General features: G+C 39.8%; 2 protein-coding genes across 6 annotated transcripts; one reads left to right on the plus strand and one right to left on the minus strand.

Annotated features, from left to right (window-relative positions):
* Positions 1-144: 144 nt before the first annotated feature.
* LOC117594436 (unconventional myosin-X-like) lies at positions 145-5,114 on the minus strand. Of its 5 annotated transcripts, none has more exons than XM_034292001.1 (13): positions 4,996-5,114; positions 4,602-4,738; positions 4,293-4,397; positions 4,070-4,135; positions 3,651-3,798; positions 3,071-3,114; positions 2,854-2,916; positions 2,543-2,629; positions 2,351-2,386; positions 1,819-1,963; positions 1,524-1,595; positions 1,279-1,306; positions 145-388 (listed from the first exon to the last, which is right to left on the minus strand). In XM_034292001.1, exons 2-13 carry the CDS (start codon positions 4,695-4,697, stop codon positions 238-240), a joined length of 1,041 nt encoding a protein of 346 aa, XP_034147892.1. In that variant the 5' UTR covers positions 4,698-4,738; positions 4,996-5,114; the 3' UTR covers positions 145-237. The 5 variants fall into 5 exon arrangements, with proteins under 5 accessions (XP_034147892.1, XP_034147891.1, XP_034147890.1 ...); XM_034292000.1 differs by having other exon boundaries at positions 146-388; positions 2,854-2,919; positions 5,000-5,114; XM_034291999.1 differs by having other exon boundaries at positions 147-388; positions 2,854-2,919; positions 4,602-5,114.
* Positions 5,115-5,335: 221 nt separating this feature from the next.
* On the plus strand, positions 5,336-8,926 carry LOC117594435. The gene is made up of 4 exons (XM_034291998.1): positions 5,336-5,443; positions 5,833-5,892; positions 5,979-6,036; positions 6,351-8,926. The coding sequence occupies exons 1-4, from the start codon at positions 5,361-5,363 to the stop codon at positions 8,613-8,615; spliced, it is 2,466 nt and encodes an 821-aa protein (XP_034147889.1). The 5' UTR covers positions 5,336-5,360; the 3' UTR covers positions 8,616-8,926.
* The last annotated feature ends 13,833 nt before the right edge of the window (positions 8,927-22,759 follow it).

Raw genomic sequence — 22,759 nt, forward strand, 5'->3', positions numbered from 1 at the left:
GTATATATGTACCCATATATGCACATATGTGTACATATATGGGTACATATATACGTGCATACATGTACCTATATAGGTACATATATGCAAGTATATATGGGTGCATATATGCATGTATATATGCACCTATATGTTTACCTATATATTAGTAAAATTATTAAAATCCATAGCTACTATGCAACATAAATAAAAGCCCAAAATGTAGAAATGTACATTTATTTATTTACTTAAGAACAATCAAATAGAACAAGAACAAAAACAAGACAAAAAACTGAATAGAAAAAAAAAACTATTTATCTTGTTGATCTTCTCAGCTCCGTGAGCTTTGAATTGATAGATGTGCCTATCTGCCCTCGGCTGGCTGCCGGCCACTTCTTCAATGTAGCATCTAGAGAAGACAAAAATAATTAGACAGTATAATAATAATATAGTGCTTCATCAGGAACCCAAAGTGCTTACAGTACAGCTGCGACTGGAGACATATTTTGGATAAAGGGCTGACCATAATAAAAAATGTGTCATGTAAACACGTCAATTGGAAGATTCTGATTGGATTCTGCTAAATCTGAAAGAAATTCTGATTGGAAACATCACCCCCCCTTTTTGGGGGGGGGGCATTGTTCTTTCATATGCACACGTCCGTCATGGGAACTGCATTGTTAACAGTCACACAGTCAATCATGTGCATCCAAAGCAGAGAAAATTCATGGATAGGAAAAATGTTGCCACTCCCGAGTTTTTTGTTTAGCTTAAAACACAGGTGAAGTACAACTTCTGCAGTTGTTTTAGGGAAATTAAGACCGCTCTGCGGATGTCAAAATGCTATTATTCTGAATAAGGCTTGGTGCATGTTTATGCACGTCATGATTAGATTATTTGTTTCCATGTAAACAGATTCAGATATTCTAATCCCTCAAATTTTTTATCTGATGTAAGAAACTTTGCACATGTAAACATATCTAGTTGTCAATGGGCTGCACTTTTATAGCATTTTCCTGCACCCCCAAAATACATTACAATGTCCTCCCATTGACCCATTCACACACACATTCCACCCGCGAGCTGCCATGCTAGGTTTACTCGAAGAGCAATAAGATCAAGCAATAAAATCAAGCAAATCAATAACCGGTATAGACAAAATAAGGCACAAACACAGGACAGAGGGGATTAAGGTGAAGGAGGGGTGAATATGATTATTTAAGAACACTTCAGACGACAACAATATGCCATGAGGTTATTTGCAACACTATATGTTCTACAAAATAGAGGACTACACACCTTACAGCGCAATACCCCAGCAATGTGGCTTTAGAAGAGGAAAGGTAGGATCAAGAAGTCAGAAAGCGATGAATTAGTATTAAAGGTGCCAAGCAGATACAGTAACAATAATTGGTGCCCTACTTTATGCAGTCTCCATTGATGCCTAATAAATATTGATACAAGTAGGCTATGGTTAAAGTGGTGAACTTATAAAGTCTTAAAAGTTTGGTTTTCCCTTCTCAATGCATTATGCATTTACTCACCAATAATGGCTGCCTTTTTAATTTGGTCAAGTGCGACCAGCTGCTCCCCATCCCCTCTGGTTGGCTTCCCACCTTAAAGTAATATTTCAAAATTATTATGAAAGGGGTGTAAAATGAAGGTGGAGAAAGCAAGAGTTTTTTTTATATACACATCATGTTTTCTTGAGGTGCAAGGAAATACAAAAATGCCAAGTAAAAAAGCGATGGTATGCCCGCACACACATAATTTATTCCACAGAATATGACTGTTTTTTTTTTCAAGGACAGAAGATATTAGGAACATGTTGTTTTGTACCATTCAGGTTGCTTTTCAGCAAAGTCTCCAAATCAAAGGTGCCCAGCAGGAGATTCCGCACCATGGCAGTAGCAGAGGGGGCAAGGCGGGCTGCTTTCCACGCTTCTGCCTGGCAAAACACCCCAGAGCCCTTTATAACTTCCATCTGAAAAATAATTTCACATCACAATATACATTTATTGGCAATTTTTAGAAACTTTTTCATGTTTCATATTGATTCTTATGCTTAGCTTCCCAATAGTTAATAGGTTTTTATGTATAAATGCAGATTAATGATATGTATAAATGCAGATGAATGATAAAGAAATGAAACAAATTAATCACTGCCCAAAACGTTATTAAAGGAGAGAAGGAGGAGGACAGGGTGGGGGGAAAGGAGGAGGTTGGATGGAGAGTAGGGAAGGAGAAAAGACAGTGGGTGGAGAGGAGTGAAGGGGGGCAGGAGGAGAGGATGATTGTCACTTATAACACTAATTGGCTCCTACAAAGCACACAGTTTATACCCATCCTTACTACATAATATGTTATTCACCTGTGTTTTCGCTGAGGTCTCAGCTGTTGCTGCAGTCTTGTTAGAGAAGAAAAACATTGTTAAACTCTTCAACAATTTTATAAATATGGGGCAAGTAAATTACATATTACCACTAACTATCCCAACATAAAAATCCCTATAGCTCAGTTGGAGCCTTAAGTAAAATCTGAGGTATAAAAGGGTTACACACACCTGTGGTGTCTCTCGAAAGCGCTCAGTCACCATGGGACTCTCTTTAAAGGGCTCGGTGTCCTCTGGGCTCTGTCTCCTCTCTGGAGTCTTAGAGAAGAAAGAAACATAGTCAAACTCAACAATTTCTATTCATCCAAGCAAGCCACTATAGATTCTTATTTACAGGGGGGGCTTGAAAAACATTAAACATGCCAATAAATTAAAGTTACATGCAAAAGTAATCAGCCAAACATAATGAAAATCCATAGCTCTGTTTGAGTAACAAGTAAAATAAATAAATAAATAAATAAAAATGCAAGGGGGTTACTCACCGGTTGCATTTCTCCAAAAGTCGAGAAGGAGGAATCTAGATCCTCCACAGGAGTCCTTCCAGTCTTCTTCATAGAAGAAAAATATAGTTATTCTCTTAAATAAATTAAAGTGTAAATACATAAAAAATTAACACTATCAATCAGCCCAACATCACAAGTCTCTCCAGTTCTGCTTGAGAAACAATTTTAAAAAGCAATGAAAATCAGAGGAACTTACCTTTTGAGCAATAATGGCGATGTCACTTTTCATTTGAGGGATTTCTAGAAAGAGGTTATATAAAGAAAAAACTATAATTACAATCACTGGATCAAAATAGCACCCAGCAACTCAGTGCCCTTACTCTTCGAAAGACATTTCCTGCAGGTGTGAACTCAAGCTAAAACCCTCCAAAGCCCATTGATAAGGCTCTGCATAGGAAACCTGGTTGTGAACGCAATTTTCTTTCTCCAATTTCTCCCAAATTCTAATTCCCCAGGGTTTTTTTCTGGAGCCGATTGCCTTCTTGAGCCGTTGAAGGCAGAAAAGCATCATTTATTCTCATGAACTGTATGTTCTCTAGGCCATGACTTTTGTTAACCCTCTACAAATTCCTCCAGAAAGAGACAAATAAATATAAATCTAATTTGAATCTTATCAACGGCTATATGAGCACACACACTACCTCACCAGCTAACAACATATTTTGCCAAACACGTGTTTCAGCCCATAACATTTCTAAGTTTACACTTCTCTGCCACCGCAATATCCATCTCCAGAAAAAACCTTGCTAATAAATATAAAAATTAGGAATACTTACGATTGATGATAATGTCTTTCAGACGTGCATTTTCATTTTTAAGAGAATGGACTTCATTTCTCAACTCCTGCAAATTTCTTTGCATTTGGTCAAGTTTCCTCCTCTCCCACATCTGTTCATCCAGGTGTTTTCTAAATTCAGCAGCTGTCTACGAGAAAGAGACAGAGAGAAGAACAACAGCTAATTGTTATATAACTTATTTTGTAAATGGTTGATTCTGATTGGCTGGGAGGATGTCACGAGAGGTGTAAGAGGAAGGTGGCAAGAAGTCTAGGGCAGAAGTCCCTTGGCTATATGTAACTGGTTGTCCGGCCTCCTGGTGGTTATTCCTTACTTAAAACATGAAACTTCCTCATCTTGTATGTCATGTAATGTATGTATGTAATACACCACACAATGGATGTCATCATTTAGGCTACCTTTTTCTTAGAGGGTGGTACTATGTCCTCTTCATCCCCAATACGCTCCTCCTCTTCGCTGGCCCGCTGGGAGGGAGAGAGAAAGAGAGAGGACAAAGTTGCCTACTGTGCCGGTGTCATACCTTGTTACAGCTACTGGTAATGCACTTTATTATAAAAGTCTTACTTATCTTTACTGTATTGCAATGTAACAACACACACTGGATGCAGACTGGTAGTGTACCTTGTTCTTTGAAGGCCTGTCATGACGCGCCTCATCCTCCTCCTCCTCCTTCTCCTCCTCCTCCTCGTGGTTGTATTTAGAAGGACATCTCTTTTTATTGTCAACCTTGACAGAGAGAAACAGACTGACTTTTAGCCCAACTCTTATTAACTTACGTTACACCACCTTGCACATACATCTTGTCAACAAAGCACATGAAATCATCATAGATGACACAATTACAAACCTACACACATGCCTACACATTAAGAAACAAGAGAGAGAGGGGGAGATCATTTAAGTAAAGCACCAATTGGTGCAGTCAGTTACCCTTTTCTTTGAAGCCTTCTCAGTCTGCCCCTGATCACGGTACTTTGAGTTTGGGATGTGAGGACGTTTTGTTTGCTGTGTGACTTCTTTCTCCATCTCGATCCCACGCAGTTTAATTTGGAGAGTTTTTTCAAATTCTGGTACAATAAAATTAAAATGTTATCATGAACTGCAAACGTTTGTCTAATCATGCTTAACGTTACCAAATCTAACATTAGTCCCAATTGGACTTCGCTTACATTAGCAAATTATGTAGCTAACATGAGCCAGAAAGCGAAGCTATTGCTAACCAGGGACCTAGCAAGATCCATTTTAGACTTCTTTAAGAGCGAGAAAAAACATTAAATGTGGTATGTAACTTCATAACGTCAGATAAAGTTAGCATGTAACATACTTGCCACGTCAATAATTCTTGCTCGGTGCACCGGCCAGGGTTGGCGGCCTTTTCGCCATTCCACCAGCTTCTCGTTTTTTTCAGTCCTTTCAAGAAATTTTTTTACTTAAAAATTCCGGACACAGTCGAGAGCCAAAATACTATGGGCCCCTCTATCCTCACCCTCAGTCCATTCAAGTAGGACATAGCGGATCTCCAACGCTGATATCGCAATTTTTACGCCCAGCCGTTATCTTTCGGCGCGAAAGATAGTGTGCTGGGCCGCATGCGGATGACGTCATCAACTACGCGACGCTGTAGCGGCTGATCGGTGGCAGCAGAGTGGAGAAATGCAATTTAGACGCAATTAAAGAAAAGCAATAGATATGGATCCAGTACGTTACAAAAGGTACCTCGTTGACGACGAAGCACCCGTTCCAGAAAGAACAAAGAGAAGACGTAAACGAAAGTAAGTCTTGTAACAAAACGTACTAGAAGCTAGCTAGCTAAATTAGCCAGCTAACAAAGCTACCAGCTACAGATAATTTCCTATACCATGTAAACGCATGTGGCATAATTCCCCTTAATGTATGTTAAGTATGTTTGTATAAAGGTAAAATGTATCTTTCCATGTCCACTGTACCTTTCCATGTCCAAAGTAAATAAATAAAGAAAACTGTTCAAGTTGGAACTCTAGCCAGGAAAATATTTCACTTTGTGTGTTTTGAATCTACAGTCTTAAAGGTTTCACCTCATGAATGGAATTTACCTGCTTGGACTTAATCAATCAGTCATATCAATCCTATTATATTGAGTGATGCATGAAGTGTTTTAACATTACCACAACATTTTTGTTAGGGACATTTCTGAAGATATGGGTGATGATGAAGAAGCTGTGGCCTCTTCTTCTACAACTCAGTAAGTAGAAAACAAGCACACCAAATTAAATACCAAATAAAAAAACCTACATATTTCTTGCTGAATGATTTTTATTTTTATTTTAGGTATCTCACCCAAGAGGACAATCAAGATGACCCGGTGTCTACTGCTTCTGATGACACAGTAAGTGGCTAAAAATGGCAAAAATATTAAAGTTAGGTGTTTTTTGTTTTGTTCGTGCATGTGCATGCACACTAGTTAATGTAAATCATCATAGATAATTCCACAACCCAATTCTTCCTGATGTTGCTTAAAGTGTCAGAAAAATATACATGTGGACAAAAGGGGGCATAAAATTAATTTGGAGAAGACTGTTAAAAAAATAAACAAATACACTTGAGCCTTCAAATGCAAGTGGTTACCAACCACATGAAATGGTACATTTGTATGAGTCTGTGCAAATTTGGGATTGCTAATCCAATGTTTTAAATTCACAGATGAACCAACCCATACCTGGCCCTAGCTCTTCACCTAGGGAGCCAGTAGAGGAACATCTAGAAGACCCCACAAGTCCAACTTTAGACCAGAAACCAACAAAAGAACAGGTGGAACTCCTGCTGCTGGCATTAAAACTTAAACATGGATTAACAAATAGAGCCTTGGAGGACATCATGCATCTTATCAACTTTATTGCTGGTCCTGGTGGGGAATTGGTTAGTGGCTCAAAGTACCTTTTCTACAAAGCATTTGATTCAGTGAAAGACATATTAGAAGTACATTATGTGTGCAAGAGTTGCAAGGTAAGCATGCAGGAAGGTCCCTTTAATGTCAAGTGCCCAGTCTGTGACCAGGACACATCAAAAGCGCATGCACAAAAAGACCAGTGTTTTTTGTACTTGCCACTAAAATACCAAATTAAAAAACTGCTTGAGGACCACCAATTAGGGAAACACCTGAAACACCGCTTTGAGAAGAAGGATGCCTCCATCAAAGATATATATGATGGACATTTATACAAAAAACTATCACCCCTTGCATCACCAGACAGCATATCACTGACTTTCAACTGTGATGGAGTGCCAGTGCACAAATCAAACACAAAAAGTTTGTGGCCAATTTTGTGTACTATTAATGAACTGCCAATACAGCTACGTGCAAAACATGTTATGCTTTGTGGCCTGTGGTTTGGTCAAAACAAACCAAATATGAACACTTACATGAAACCATTTGTCGATGAATGCATAGAGTTGTACTCTAATGGTCTTATATGGGAAAGTGAAAGTTGGGAAATTGTCACAAGTAAAGTACTGCTTACTACCATGGTGGCAGATTCAGTTGCTCGGCCACTGATTCAGAACTTTAAACAGTTTAATGGTGAGTTTGGGTGTTCTTTTTGTATGCAGAAAGGAACAAGTGTGCTAAAACGCAGGGGGCGTGTAAGGGCTTATCCCTATGAAAAAGCAGAGTTGAGGAATCCCTCCCAGACTGATGATCTGGTGGAAGAGGCTCTTGCTGGAAACCCCACTAAGGGAGTGAAAGGGCCTAGTATTTTGTCTTGTCTACCTGATTTTAATATCATTGATGGCTGTGTTCCAGATTATATGCACAGTGTGCTGCTGGGTGTAGCAAGAAGCATCACCACGCTGTGGTTTCATTCTGAAAACAACCAATCGCCATGGTATATCGGACACTCAACAGAACAGATTGATGACATTTTAACTTCTATTAAACCCCCCTGTAATGTTTCCCGTGTCCCCCGCTCAGTGAAAGAGAAAAAGTTCTGGAAGGCACACGAGTGGAACATGTGGTTGTTTTATTACAGCATACCAACATTGAAAGGGGTCTTACCTGAAAAATATCTGAAGCACTGGTTTAAGTTGGTAAAGGGGGTTTCTCTTCTACTCGGTGAGAATATATCACCACTGCACATATCAGAATCTGAGGGGTTGCTAACAGAGTTTGTTCAGGAAATGGAGACCCTTTATGGGATCAATAATGTCACTTTCAATGTACATTTGTGCCTTCATCTGCCCAATACTGTGAGGAACTGGGGTCCCCTCTGGGCACAGTCTGCATTTGTGTTTGAGTCATACAATGGGATCATTTTAGATATGATAAAGAGCAGCCAGGGAGTTTCTCTGCAGATAATGAAAACAGTTTGGCTACAGGTTGCATTTCCATCATTTTCCCAAAAAACCATGGTGGCAGCTTCTGATGATTACTTAGCTCTCTTAGAGTCTTTTTCAGTTGAGAAAAAAATGGTGCAGGAAGTAAGTCGCTGTCATGGTGTTACATCTCTGGGTAGGCCTAAAATTTGTATGATCAGAAATGATGATTTTCTGGCCTTGAACAGCATCAGCAACCTTGAAAATAGAGTCACTGTGAAGTATTTTTGCAGAGTAGTGGTTAATCTTGAAATAGTTCATTCACAAAACTACTCGCGTACTTTTCGGAGAAACTCGTACACTGTCATTCTTTCTGATCGAGAGGAAAGTATTTTCTCTGTGAAGACATTCATTGTCTGTGATCTGGGGCAGGGGGAGACATGTTATGCAGTGGGGAAGTACTACCAAAAAGTGAAACAGGACATCTGCGGTCAATTTAAGAATCCTTGTTATTTCATCCCTGTAGGGAAATGTCTGGGGCCTTTAGTTGCTATACAAGCATCTCAGATAAAAGAAAAGTGTCTGTTTGTTAAAACTGTGAACAGAAATGTTGACATTGTCTTCAAATTCATTAACCACAGTGAAATGCTCAGATAGATGTGGGATGATGATGATTACTTGAATGTATGTTCTATGTACTTTTCTTTTGTTAGTTTTTTTGCTACATTCAGACTGTAATGACCTTTCAGCCATATTCTGGAAAATGCATTAAGACAATACAGAAAACATTGCATTTGGTGGATGTAACGGTGAATGTGTGGATGTGTATGAGCTGTAATGTGAATCTGGAAGTGACTTGAAATTGGAAAAAAGGCTTGATTGACAAAAATAAAAAAAACAACACAAACCATTTTGTTATACATTTCCTTCTTTTCCACTATTTTCATACAAGAAAGAATTGACCTTGTAAATGTTTCAGGAAAACGTGTAGACATCATAGCTTTCCATCTCCTCTCACTTAAGTGCCATAGTTAAATTCCATAACATGCCAATTAGATGTGATACCCATTTCATGTGTTCGCACATACATAAGTTCTTGCATAATTTTTTTTAGTTATTTCTTAGTTATTGCCTTGATAATAGAAAATATGAGCTAGGCATCATGTATGACAGTTTCCAAAGTGAGATATGAGCTACAAAATGACCAGATCTTGCCATGAGCTAGGAGACGTATCTTGTATGTACATATAGGGCTTATATGTGGATATAAAGAAGCAATACAGGAGACCTATATGGCCTGTATATGCACATATATGCACCTCAATTTTGCCTATATGTGGCATATACACGCATATATGCAGCATATATATTATCATATATGTGCATATATGCTGTATATATGCAGCATATATGTGCATATAGACTGCATATAGGTTACATATATGTGCATATATCCTCATATAGGTTCTTTCCATGTGGGTGGCTGCTCGCTCAGGGTACATACACGCTACACAGGCCTGTAGCTATACATTTTAAAAGAAATAGAGTTATTGTTCATGATATAAATTCACAATATCAGTTGGATTTGGTTGACGTGAGTGCTTACAGTGGGGAAAACGATAACATGAAATTCATGTTAACATGCATAGATGTATTAAGCAAATACGCATGGATTCGCATGCTGAGAAATAAAAGTGCTATCGAGGTAAAGCAAGCATTTGAAGACCTATTAAAAGAAGGAAGAACACCGCAAAAAGTCCAAACGGACAAGGGGAAGGAGTTTTTTAATTCACATTTTGAAATGTTGATGAAGAAGTACAACATAACACATTTTGCTACAGGAAATTATGTCAAAGCGAGTATCGTTGAGAGATTTAATAAAACAATTAAATCACAAATGTTGTTATGGAAATTTTGAACTAAGGTGCATTCGAGAAATGTCTGTCTTTCTATTGGCTGATATGTAAATCTGTACTTTGATTGGGACACACATGTCTGTATAATATCAGAGGATTATTAGGTATTTCTGCCTAGAAGAAGGATGTATTCTTTGTCGTCCTATACATGTATGAATGAGTTACTAGTTAAAGATACCGAGAGGGGTCTGGTGTTTGAATAGGAGACATCCTTGACCGGCACGTGTGGATTAGAGGGGTACTCTTAAATCTGTATAAGTGAAAGAGGAGTAAATCTTGTCAACCTTCGTTGTTTGGCAAGGTCATCAACCGATAAGGAAGAAGGTGGAGGAGGGGGAGGATTTAGGAGAGAGGAAAAGGTGGCAACGTGTTTCCTGGGATGAGAGGCAGATGCTTGAAATTTTACCAGCAGAAACAGAGGAAGAGAAGGTAGAGAGAAGCAAATGAAAGGATGACAGGTCAGCCAAAAAGACTGCACTAAATTTCAATAGGTCAAGAAAAACAATACCATTAACAACTATAAGGATAAAGCAAAATATACTCAAATTATTGAGAAGCTGTAGTCCCAGAACACAGATGAAGCTCTTCTCGTGGCTTCCACCTCAACTCCTCCCACCTATGCCAGAGCTAATTTCCTCTCCCTTCCTGCTATTCCCAGGGCTGTGAACGGACATTCACAAACACTAGCCCGGGAAACCTCTGTAGCCAACCTCAAATGGAAATAGCCAGGCCTGCCACCCTTTATCCCTTCAGTGGGGAGAACAAGTATTTGATACACTGCCGATGTTGATGTTTTCCCACTTACAAAGCATGTAGGAGTCTATAATTGTTATCATAGGTACTCTTCAACTGTGAGTGACGGAATCTAAAACAAAAATCTAGAAAATCACATTGTATGATTTTTAAGTAATTAATTTGCATTTTATTGCATGACATAAGTATTTGATATATCAGAAAAGCAGAACTTAATATTTGGTACAGAAACCATTGTTTGCATTTACAGAGATCATATGTTTCCTGTAGTTCTTGACCAGGTTTGCACACACTGCAGCAGGGATTTTGGCCCACTCCTCCATACAGTCCTTGTCCAGATCCTTCAGGTTTCAGGGTTGTCGCTGGGCAATACGGACCTTCAACTCCCTACAAAGATTTTCTATTGGGTTCAGGTCCGGAGACTGGCTAGGCCACTCCAGGACCTTGAGATGCTTCTTATAGGACCTTGAGATGCTTCAGGGGGACCTTGCGTGCGCTGCAGGATTTTAATCCATGACGGTGTAGTGTGTTACTAATGGTTTTCTTTGAGACTGTGGTCCCAGTTCTCTTCAGGTCATTGACCAGGTCCTGCCGTGTAGTTCTGGACAGATCCCTCACCTTCCTCATGATCATTGATGCCCCATGAGGTGAGATCTTACATGTTGCCCCAGACCGAGGAGATTGACCATCATCTTGAACTTCTTCCATTTTCTAATTATTCCGCCAACAGTTGTTGCCTTCTCACCAAGCTGCTTGCCTATTGTCCTGTAGCCCATCCCAGCCTTGTTTTAGATTAATACCATTTATTAAACCCCCCTCCCACACAAAAACATCCATGGACAAACCCCCACCCACTTTATCATGAAACAATACCAGGGAAACACCAATACAGTTGTCCAATAACCGCCCACCCCCCGTCTGCAACATAAGCCTCGCCCTAATGGAGATGCATGCATACCCCTCCTAGTAATAAACACAATCACCCTCTAGTTTTAAACACACTAAACTACACAGGCATATAAGGAATTGCAGCCCATAAAATAAATTATGTAAAGTGCAAACTGCACTGTTAACAAGTTTTATATACATTGAGTGCAGATGTAGGGAAAATAAACAGACAAAATTAGAACGTATAGCCTAGCTACAAAAATGATGTCAACCTAGACTCATTCATCCGTCTCTGGTGTAGCAACTTTTTCTCAACAAACTTTAAAGCCATGTCAGGATCCTCAAACCTTTCAACAGCACTGCTTGGTAGAGTGATCTGTAGAGTAGCTGGGAAGCGAAGACCAAACTTGACACTTGGGCAGGAATTGAGCACTTTCTTCACTGCAGCAAATGCGGCCCGTCTCTTAGCCACCGCCGGGGCGAAGTCGGGGAAGATGGAAATTATTTTCCCTTGATTAACAAGAGTCTTTGCAGACGTCAAGTAGATGAATTATATCATATAAAGTGCCACATTTCCAGGAGCCACATCTCACATCGCCAATTGCTCAACAGCGCCCCCCGATGGGGCTGGTTTCCAATGGATCTAGTGTTTTTTCTGTATCTCCTCATCCTAGCTGTCAGCCAGTGCTATGGGGACCTTGTCATGATGCCATCTGTATCGCACCCTGCCAGTATGTGTGCCAATGTGCCTCTCCCTTCACATAACTTGCACAGTGGGTCCTCCCTCATTCCCCACCTGTGCAGGTTTGTTGGTGTTGGAAGAGTGTAATACACTGATTGGAGCAGGAAAGAGATGTGAAAAGGCTCTGGCTCCTAAGTTCAGGCCATGTGATTTTCCATTTTGGAAGGTCCCACTTAGTCCTTTCTCCTCCAGGCAACCAACCTGATTTTCCATTTTGGAAAGTCCCACTTTGTCCTTCCTCCACCAGGCAACAGACCTCAGCTTGGATCTCCTCAGCCTATGATCTGCTTTCCTTCGCTGCTGGAAATCGGTGGTTCAGAGACCTTGCCTCCCAATGCATGGGTTCCCTATGGTGCACTTTAGCATGCTTTCTGCCTGATCTAGCAGCTGCCCACTTGCATCCTGATCTTGTGGTGATGACTGCACCTCTGATCTTTTCATTGCTGGAGTCTCTGTCTCTGTATCATCACTGCCCTGCACTTCGCCACTTTGAACTCTTCGACCATTGATGATAGGGATAGCTGTAACTGTCCAGACCTGATGTATAGCAGAAGAATAGACCACATACTTTATTACACTTTTGGATAAACATTGTCTGATTTATTGTTTTTTACTTTGACCTTTGAGCCCTTAGGCAGGGCTAAATATAGATATTAATTTCTATGACCGTTCAGGTCATTTCCAGACTATTTAGACCAGATAATTTATGTTTTCATGACCTTCTCAAAGATGCCTATGGGGAATTGTGTATTAAAATGGTCTTATTGTATATATGTTTAGAAAGGTGCACATTTACTGAGGGATCACGAGTTGCCTTTGGAAGTGGGGTTGGGCAAGGATGGTTTCATAGGTTCAAACTTACTCTCTCATATTAGGAAGAGACCTAAGGACGGATTTTGGCGAGACCACTTCAAATATTGTATGTCATAAAACAAGGATCAACCCCCTTTCAACATTCTCTCTCTCTCACTTTTTCAGTTTCTCCTAGGGTTAGATCTGTGACTTGTTTCAATCTGTATAAACTGAGGGATTTTAAAGTGAGTGAATAGTGAACACAAGAAAAAGAACAATAATGGCTTTGATACTGACTCCTACATCCATGCCCACGATGAAAGATCTCTTAGGTTGTCTGTGATATTAAAACGTCCTTTTTATTGTTATGGAATTTCTTGATCTAATGTACATTTTAGAAATGTCTGCTTTTCTATTCCCTGGTATGTAACTCTGGTCTTTGTGACATGTCTGAATGATATCAGTGGATATCTGTTAATCTGCCAAAACCGATAAGGGTATCTGTCTTTTGTTTTTCAGGAATGTGGCTAGCTGTCTGAGAGTGACTTTTACGATGTTCCCCTACCCCCTTGAGAGTAAACACAAGTAGGGGCAGGAAGGATAAGGAACAAATGTTGTCTTTAGGGAATGCATGAGCAGTCTTACCACACCCCTTTTAACGGTTTAAATACTCTGACTGTTCTTTGTTTTCCTCAGAAATTCCTCACAGGTTTATCAGGGTGCCAAGCAACGAAGTTGCTAGAACCCTCTTATGTTTTTATCGTTGTTTTATTATTATGGTTTTGCCAGTTCACTGGTTAAACCCTACTGTGTTTGTTCCGTTTCACTATTAGGGTTTCAGCGGTTCACTGGACGAAAAGAGCATATACTTAACATGCTAACCGTTATGCTAATTAGCGTTATTAAATACTAGGCTGTATATTTTGAACCATTGGAGCTACAGAAAACAAACTGACTCTCATTCAAAGTTTAGACTATCCCCAGTTCATATAATGAAACCTTTATTGATTTTACATATGCTAATTAGTGTATTTACCATGAATTAACAATTTGAGCTACAGACACCATTTGAGCTACAGACACAAAACCAACTTTGTTTCACACATTGAGGCTATAACCACTGCAATTTATGAACCGGTACTTGATTTTACGTATGCAAATTTACATAATTAGCGTAAATTAACTAATAGACTAATCTTTTGAACCGTTTGTGTTACAGACACGAAACCAACTTTGTTTCACACGATTAAGCTATCCCTAATTCAAATTAGGAAACATTTATCAATTTAACATATACTAATTTGTGTAATTAGCATTCATTAGCAATTAGGCTGTATCTTCTGAACCGTTCGAGCTACAGACACGAAACCAACATTGTTACACCAGTTTAGGCTATCCCTACTTCAAATTAGGAAACAATAAAACAAATTACGTTTGCTAATTAGAGTAATTAGTGTTGATTAACTACCAAGCTGTAATGGCTGTTTAATCTTTGTTTTGTTTTTTCCTCTATGAGGTTTAGAGGGTTATTGGCACCAAACACTAGGTTAAGGGCTAAACTACAAATTCCTGAACATCGTTACACTCCTTTGGTGCACTGGTTAAAGTTTTTTTACTTATTATATAAATGTTGTCCTTCATATTTTTAAATACTAGGTGGTTGATAGATAATGAAAGATTCACACTTGCCATGAATAGTTTTGCTCCGCGTTGGATTTTGTTCTACAACACTGTATTGAACATGAATCGCTTTCAATTTATCATGTTGGTCTTTGTTTACCCCCATTCAACGTTGTTCACCCATTAAACCCCCCCACCTATTTAAGTATTAAAATGGGGACACTCTGACCTTGTGCTAAACTGGTCTGGTCAGTCTCTAATGAACACATACAGTGGATGTAAAATGTTTACACACACCTATTAAAATGCCAGGTTTTTGTGATTTTGTAAAAGAATGAGACAAAGATAAATCATGTCAGAACTTTTTCCACTCTTAATGTGATCTATAATGTGAACAATTCAATAGAAAAACAAACTGAAATCTTTGTGGGGTAAAAATGAAAAATAAAAACAATAACCTGGTTGCACAAGTGTGCACACCCTCTTATAACTGGGGATGTGGCTGTGCTCAGAATTAACCAAACACATTCAAACTCATGTTAAATAGAAGTCATTACACACCTGCCATCACTTAAAATGACTGATTAATCACAAATAAAGTTCAGCTGTTCTAGTAGGATTTTCCTGCCATATTCTTAGTTGCATCTCAGAGCAAAAGCCATGGTCTGCAGAGAGCTTCCAAAGCATCAGAGCGATCTCATTGTTGAAAGATGTCAGTCAGGAGCAGGGTACAAATAAGCATTAGATATACCATGGAATGCAGTGAAGACAGTCATCATCAAGTGGAGACAACATGGCACAACAGAGACATTACCAAGGACTGGACGTCCCTCCAAAATTGATGAAAAGACGAGAAGAAAACTGGTCAGGGAGGCTTCCAAGAGGTCTACAGCAACATTAAAGGAACTGCAGGAATTTCAGGCAAGTACTGGCTGTGTGCTTTATGTGACAACCATCTCCCGTATTCTTCATATGAATGGGCTATGGGGTAGGGTGTCAAGACGGAAGCCTTTTCTTACAAAGAAAAACACCCAAGCTCGGCTGAAATTTGCAAAAACAAACATCAAGTCCCCCAAAAGCACGTGGGAAATTGTGTTATGGTCTGATTAAACTAAGGTTGAACGCCTTCAGGCGTGCATTAAAAAGCTGAAGATGAAGAGGAAGTTCACCTTTCAGTACGACAACGACCCAAAGCACACATCCAAATCCACAAAAGCATGTCTTCACCAGAAGAAGATTAACATTTTGGAATGGCCCAGGCAGAGCCCAGACCTGAATCCAATTGAACATCTGTGGGGTGATCTGAAGAGGGCTGTGCACAGGAGATGTCCTCGAAATCTGACGAATTTGTAGCGCTTTTGCAAAGAAGAGTGGGCAAATATTGCCAAGTCAAGATGTGCCATGCTAATAGACTCCTACCCAAAAAGACTGAGTGCTGTAATAAAAAGTATGCTTTAACAAAGTATTAGTTTAAGGGTGTGCACACTTATGCAACCAGGTTATTGTGAATTTATAAAAAATGTCCCCCCTCAAAGATCTCAGTTTGTTTTTCAATTGAATTGTTCATGGTATAGGTCACATTAAAGGTGGAAAAAGTTCTGACACGATTTATCTTTGTCTCATTCTTTTACATCACAATAACCTGGCATTTTAACAGGGGTGTGACTTTTTATATCAACTGTACTATATCAAAACCAAATTAAAAAAAATTCACTTGCACTTGATACATCAGGTATAAACAGTACAGTGAATGGTAAAATAGTAGTAGTAGTAGGATTCAATAAATAAATAGTAGCAGCAATGTAAGTGCAGATAGCTTGAGTGCTGGTGGACAGCCACTGTCCTGTAATGCAGTTTTACTGTACTGATGGACTGGGTTGTCCACATCACTTTTTTGTCTACTCATAATAGCTGGTCATAGTGGTCTTTAAATGGTCTTTAATGCCAGTTTTTGGACCACCTTTCGAATAGTGTGGCCCATAACAGGGCACACATAATACGGTAGATGTGTTCTTTAAAGTTGAAGGAATGAAACAGTATGACTGTGAGATTGGCGCTATTTGCGGAAAACATCAGCAGGTTAGAGGGTGACTGCGACTGCGGACTGCTCGACTGACATAAGACCCTGAAGCCCTGACTTTAGCTAACACAGTCCTCAACACACCATAAAAACAGACAGACCGCCTGTGACTAGCAAGCAGTCAGCAGAATTTACAAAACAAGTCTCAAGAATACAACCAACCAGACTTTGAAGAACCCAAGGCTGAGGACTGGCTGTGTGATGCCTTAGATGACAACGCTGAACCCTGCTATGGTACCACGGACCCTGACAGGTCGATTTCACTGCTATACCGTACAAGAAACTACCATTGGCTTCTCAAAAATGGCTACTCACCCAGTATACATACACGCTACACAGGCCTGTAGCTATATATTAGTTATTGTTCATGATATAAATTCACAATTTCAGCTGGATTTGGTTGTGTGCTTCTAGTGTGGAAAATGAAAACATGAAATGTAAGTTAACATGCATAGATGTATTAAGCAAATACACATAGAACAGTGTGCTGAGAAATAAAAGCGCTATCGAGGTGAAGCGAGCATTTGAAGACATTAAAAGAAGGAAGAACACCACAAAAAGTCCAAATGGACAAGGGGAAGGATTTTTTTAATTCACATTTTGAAATGTTAATGAAGAAGTACAACATAAAACATAAAATAGATTTACTAAAACCTTGTAATTTAATTGTATCTCACAGCTGCCAACACTCATCGCTATGTTGAGGTTATTTAAGATTTTGTTGGAAATATGAACTCAACACCGGTTATTACAATGGCATAGGAAAACTAGTGGCACAGATCAACATTCATATAAAACCACATGGTGTATGGGCAGGATATGATGAATTTAAAAATAAAAAGTTTCTAAAGGCGAGCGCAATTTTTTTAGAAATGTTGTGCAAAAAATCGAACAGATATTAGTCTTAAAACCAGGCAATCAGTGGTACGCCCCATGGTACGGTCCATTGTATGGCCCATGGCAGAGGTGGGGGACTCGAGTCACAATTTTCAGGACTTGTGACTTGCTTGATTAAAGTATGAAAATGACTTGACTTGACTTTGCCTTGAGAACAAGTTGCTTGAGACTTGACTTGACTTGAAGTGGAAGACAATGACTTGAACTTATAATAAACAGACAGCAATAAAATAATTATATATGTTGTGACATCAGCACTACTAATCAGCGTATGTGCCTTTAACGCTGCACAATTCAAACCGCGCCAAACATGGCAGACAGTAACGTTAGTCGAGCTCCACAAATAGTATCATTTGGATACAAGGACTTTAAACTGGACCGTGTGAATAAAAAAAGATTTGCCAGATGCAAAATATGCAACAACGTCAATTTTCATTCGTCATTTTAAGAACCACAAGGAAAGGTAAGAAAGTAATCTCTTTATATTCAGTTTCACTAAGATCTATAACGATTAAGTTACTAATGTAATGAATTAATCTTTTGTTTGTCAGAATTTGGCCTTGGTTGCATTTTATGTTAGTTTTTTTTTCTTGTTAGAAATGTGACCATTATCATTACTGAATACGTCTGGTAAATAGATGTAAGGGAATTTGACTAAAACAGTGGCATAGCCTGAATTTTAATGTTGATGGGCATCTTAAAATGAGCGGGCATGTATTACACGTAGGCTATAATGTCTGTATTAAATGTGCGCATTTTCAAGTGTTTGTGGACTGCGTGTGGAAACTTAAAAGCATTGTGCTTACACCATAACAGTTAACTTTACTGCATGAAAGGCTAACATGGAGGCGCCGATGTACTAGCACCTAAACATTTCGAAGAGTTTTTTTTTTTTTACTCATACAGACAAGAATAATTACAGCGTAATTAAATATTAGGCAGTTTTTCAATCACAATAATTAGTTTATAAGGTTGTTATTATTAGCCCTTATTACATGGATTGGCTGAATTCCAGTGCAGAATGCGTGTTATTTCTTGATAACAGACCGTTGCCATGAAAAACAGCGCGTTGCTATGGACGCAGCAGGATTCTAATATTTTGTGCCAATTATTGATTTATTTGGTAGGTAGCCATATAATAAGCGGGATAAGGTATAGCGAGGTGGTTGTTATAGCGAATACAACCCCTTCAGGCTGATTCAAGATCCCTCCGCTTCGTCCCCCCAAAAAATTGTACCGCAGAAGAGAAAAATATTTGATTTTGAAATCGAGGTTCGCACCGAGCACACGTCAGAAACAGAGGACAGTGTGTGTGTGTGTTCATCTCTTTAGTACTGTGACTTGACTTGAAACTTTTAAGGACTCGACTTGACTTGCTTAGGGTGAATCCTTGACTTGACTTGACTTGCTTGATTTATCTGAACTGTGACTTGAGACTTGACTCGAGACTTGATGGTTAAGACTTGAGACTTGCTTGGACTTGACCATGTGTGACTTGTCCCCATCTCTGGCCCATGGTACGGCCCATTGCCCACAGATAATCTGGCAGGGTTTAACACCTGTGGAATCTGAGCATTAACAATTACAATGAGAATGTACGTTTCATTGGAAGTGGATGTGCCTAGATAATGACAACAACAGAAACCTCTCTGTAGGTTGCGCTCTGATACAGTCATGGCCAAAAGTGTTGGCATCCCTGAAATTATTCCATAAAATCAAGTATTTCTCACAGAAAAGTATTGCATTAACACATGTTTTGCTATACACATGTTTATTCCCCTTGAGTGTATTGGAACAAAACAAAAAAAAGAAGGAAAAAAAGCAAATTGGACAGGTGTTCAATGGGATTTAGATCTGGACTCATTGCTGGCCACTTCAGAACTCTCCAGCGATTTGTTGCCATCCATTTCTGTGTGCTTTTTGAAGTATGTTTGGGGTCATTGTCCTGCTGGAAGACCCGGACGTAAATCTTGGACGTAAACCCAGCTTTTTGACACTGGGCCCTACATTGCGACCCAAAATCCTTTGGTAATCCTCAGATTTCATGATGCCTTGCACACAGTCAAGGCACCCAGTGCCAGAGGCAGCAAAATAACCCCAAAACATCTTTGAACCTCCACCATATTTGACTGTAGGTACTGTGTTCCTTTCTTTGTAGGCCTCATTCCGTTTTCGGTAAACAGTAGAATGATCTGCTTTACCGAAAAGCTCTATCTTGGTCTCATCTGTCCACAAGATGTTTTCCCAGAAGGATTTTGGCTTATTCAAGTACATTTTGGCAAACTGTAGTCTTGCTTTCTTATGTCTCTGTGTCAGCAGTGGGGTCCTCCTGGGTCTCCTGCCATAGCGTTTCATTTAATTCAAATGTCGACGGATAGTTCGTGCTGACACTGATGCACCCTGAGCCTGCAGGACAGCTTGAATTTCTTTGGAACTTGTTTGGGGCTGCTTATCCACCATCCGAAATATCCTGCGTTGCAACCTTTTGTGGATACACTGAATGTATAAGCTGTCAAACTGTTGTGAGCATTGAAGCAAAATGTTGAATGTATGTGGCATACGCTGAAACTGAAAGTTGCAAGTAGAAAACAGGAAATCTTATTTAGGCTGTTGTTGGGGTGGAAGAGTAGACTAAGCCTGTGTGTCAGACTAACAGGAAATAGAGGGAGACAGATTAACAACACACACACATAGTCTGGGTAGGAGTGAATTAAGAATAGACAAGACAGAAACCACAAAGGGCAAGATGATGGTTGGGCTGCACGTACACATATAAGGTAAAGAACATAAACTGGACGAACGGCACACATGCTTGGCTACCTCCACCCCCTGCTTTTTGGGCGTATTGGGAGTATAAATAATACTTGTGTGACTACTGATTTTTGGACATTGTGGGGCGACACTCTGTCACCAGAAGCTTCTGTAATAAACGGAATATACGGTATTGGAATTGACCTGACTCCTGGTGTGTTATTCTCCTTTCCATCAAACCAACTCGGGGAAGTGTTAGACTTCAACACTTTCCTTAATTTTTCTCTTCCGTCCACATCCAGGGAGATTAGCTACAGTGCTATGGGTTGCAAACTTCTTGATAATGCTGCACACTGTGGACGAATGACATCTAGATCTCTGGAGATGGACTTGTAACCTTGAGATTGTTGATGTTTTTCCACAATTTTGGTTCTCAAGTCCTCAGACAGTTCTCTTCTCCTCTTTCTGTTGTCCATGCTTAGTGTGGTACACACAATGCACAGACTAAGTCAACTTATCTCCTTTTTATCTGCTTTCAGGTGTGATTTTTATATTGCCCACAGTTTAAAGGAGCATCACATGCTTGAAACAATCTTATTTATCCACAACTTCGAAAGGGTGCCAAGAACTTTGTCCAGCCCATTTTTGGGGTTTTCAATCAATCAATCAAATGTATTTATAAAGCCCTTTTTACAACAGTAGTTGTCACAAAGTGCTTTACAGAGACACCCGGCCTTAATCCCCAAGGAGCAAACAACAGTAGTGTTGAATTTCAGTGGCTAGGAAAAACTCCCTAAGAAGGTCGAATTTTAGGAAGAAACCTAGCGAGAACCCAGGCTCAGAGGGGTGACCAGTCCAATTGGAATAATAAATGAATTTATTTGGGCTAAATCCAGAGGCTATTTGATTCTAGACTAGGTCAAAAGTATGACCAGGTGGACAGGGACAGCAATGGGCCCTCCAAACCAGGTACTCCGCAGGTGTGGACCAGGACGTCATCTACTCCTAAAATGTTAAACTGGAGGAGACTGAGAAAAGTTAGAAGTGCATTCCTAATATCCCCCAGCACAATAATATAGCAGTGTCACACCTTGTAATTGAGACGGGGGGGTTCGGCGACACTGTGGCCCTACCCGGACAGGCCCCGGACAGGGCCCAACAGGCAGGAAATCAATCCACCCACATTGCCAGGCATCAACCAAAGGGACACCCACCAACCGCAACCCCCCTGAATGAGGGCCGAGTATTGCCAGCAGCGTTCAGCCCAATTGCACAATGCGCAAAAGAGAGTCAACAAGCCAGTGACTCTTCCCCGAAAGGCATTGGAGGGAGGGCATCCCAGTGGCGACGAGAGCCCATCTGGCAAGACAGCAAGGGTGGACAGTATCAAGCCTACTGGTCACCTTCACGCCCCCGGGCTAGGCTACACCTAATTATAAACCGTGCTGTAGATATGAGTTTTTAGTAGACACTTGAAAGTTTGCACTGAGTTTGCATTTCTAACCTTAATTGGCAGATTATTCCCCAGTAGTGGAGCTCTATGAGAAAAGGCCCTGCCTCCGGCTGTTTGTATAGAAATTCTAGGTACAATTAAAAGGCCTGCATTTTGCGATCGTAGGTTACGTGTAGGTATGTATGGCTGGATCATTTCAGCAAGGTAAGTAGGAGCAAGTCCATGTATTGATTTATAGGTTAAGAGTAAAACCTTAAAATCAGCCCCAACCTTAACAGGCAGCCAGTGTAAGGACGCTAGGACAAGAGTAATGTGTTACATTTTTTTAGTTCTAGTTAGGATTCTAGCAGCAACAAGACGGCAAGACAGATGCAGAACCTTTGTCTGAGGCCATTAGAAGGTCATTTGTTACCTTCACGAGTGCAGTCTCAGTACTATGATGGGATCTGAAACCGGACTGGAGTATTTCATAAATGTTCTTTGTCTTTAGGAAGGCATTCAGTTGTTGGGAAACACATTTTTCTAAGCTTTTTGAGAGGAATGGGAGGTTCAAAATTGGCCTATAATTATTTAATATGTCGGGATCCAGATTAGATTTTTTAGAAGAGGCTTAATTTCCGCTATTTTTAGTGAGTTTGGTACACATCCAGAGGAAAGGGAGCAATTTATTATGTTCAGCATTGGCTGACCTAGCACAGGAAATGGCTCCTTAAGTAAGTTTGTTGGAATCGGGTCTAGCTGAGAGTTTGTGGGTTTAGAACTAATTACAAATGTAGTAAATGTGTCAAGCGATACGGTATCAAAAAATTCAAGTGTCCCCATTGACACCTGGTCAGGGAGATTCAGGACATTTTTAGGACAACTGAGATTTTGAGGACCATAATCATTTAAGGAGGAGTCAGTTATTTG

This window comes from Esox lucius, chromosome 4 (assembly GCF_011004845.1).
Source record: "Esox lucius isolate fEsoLuc1 chromosome 4, fEsoLuc1.pri, whole genome shotgun sequence".
In the NCBI taxonomy this organism is placed as follows: Eukaryota; Metazoa; Chordata; class Actinopteri; order Esociformes; family Esocidae; genus Esox; species Esox lucius.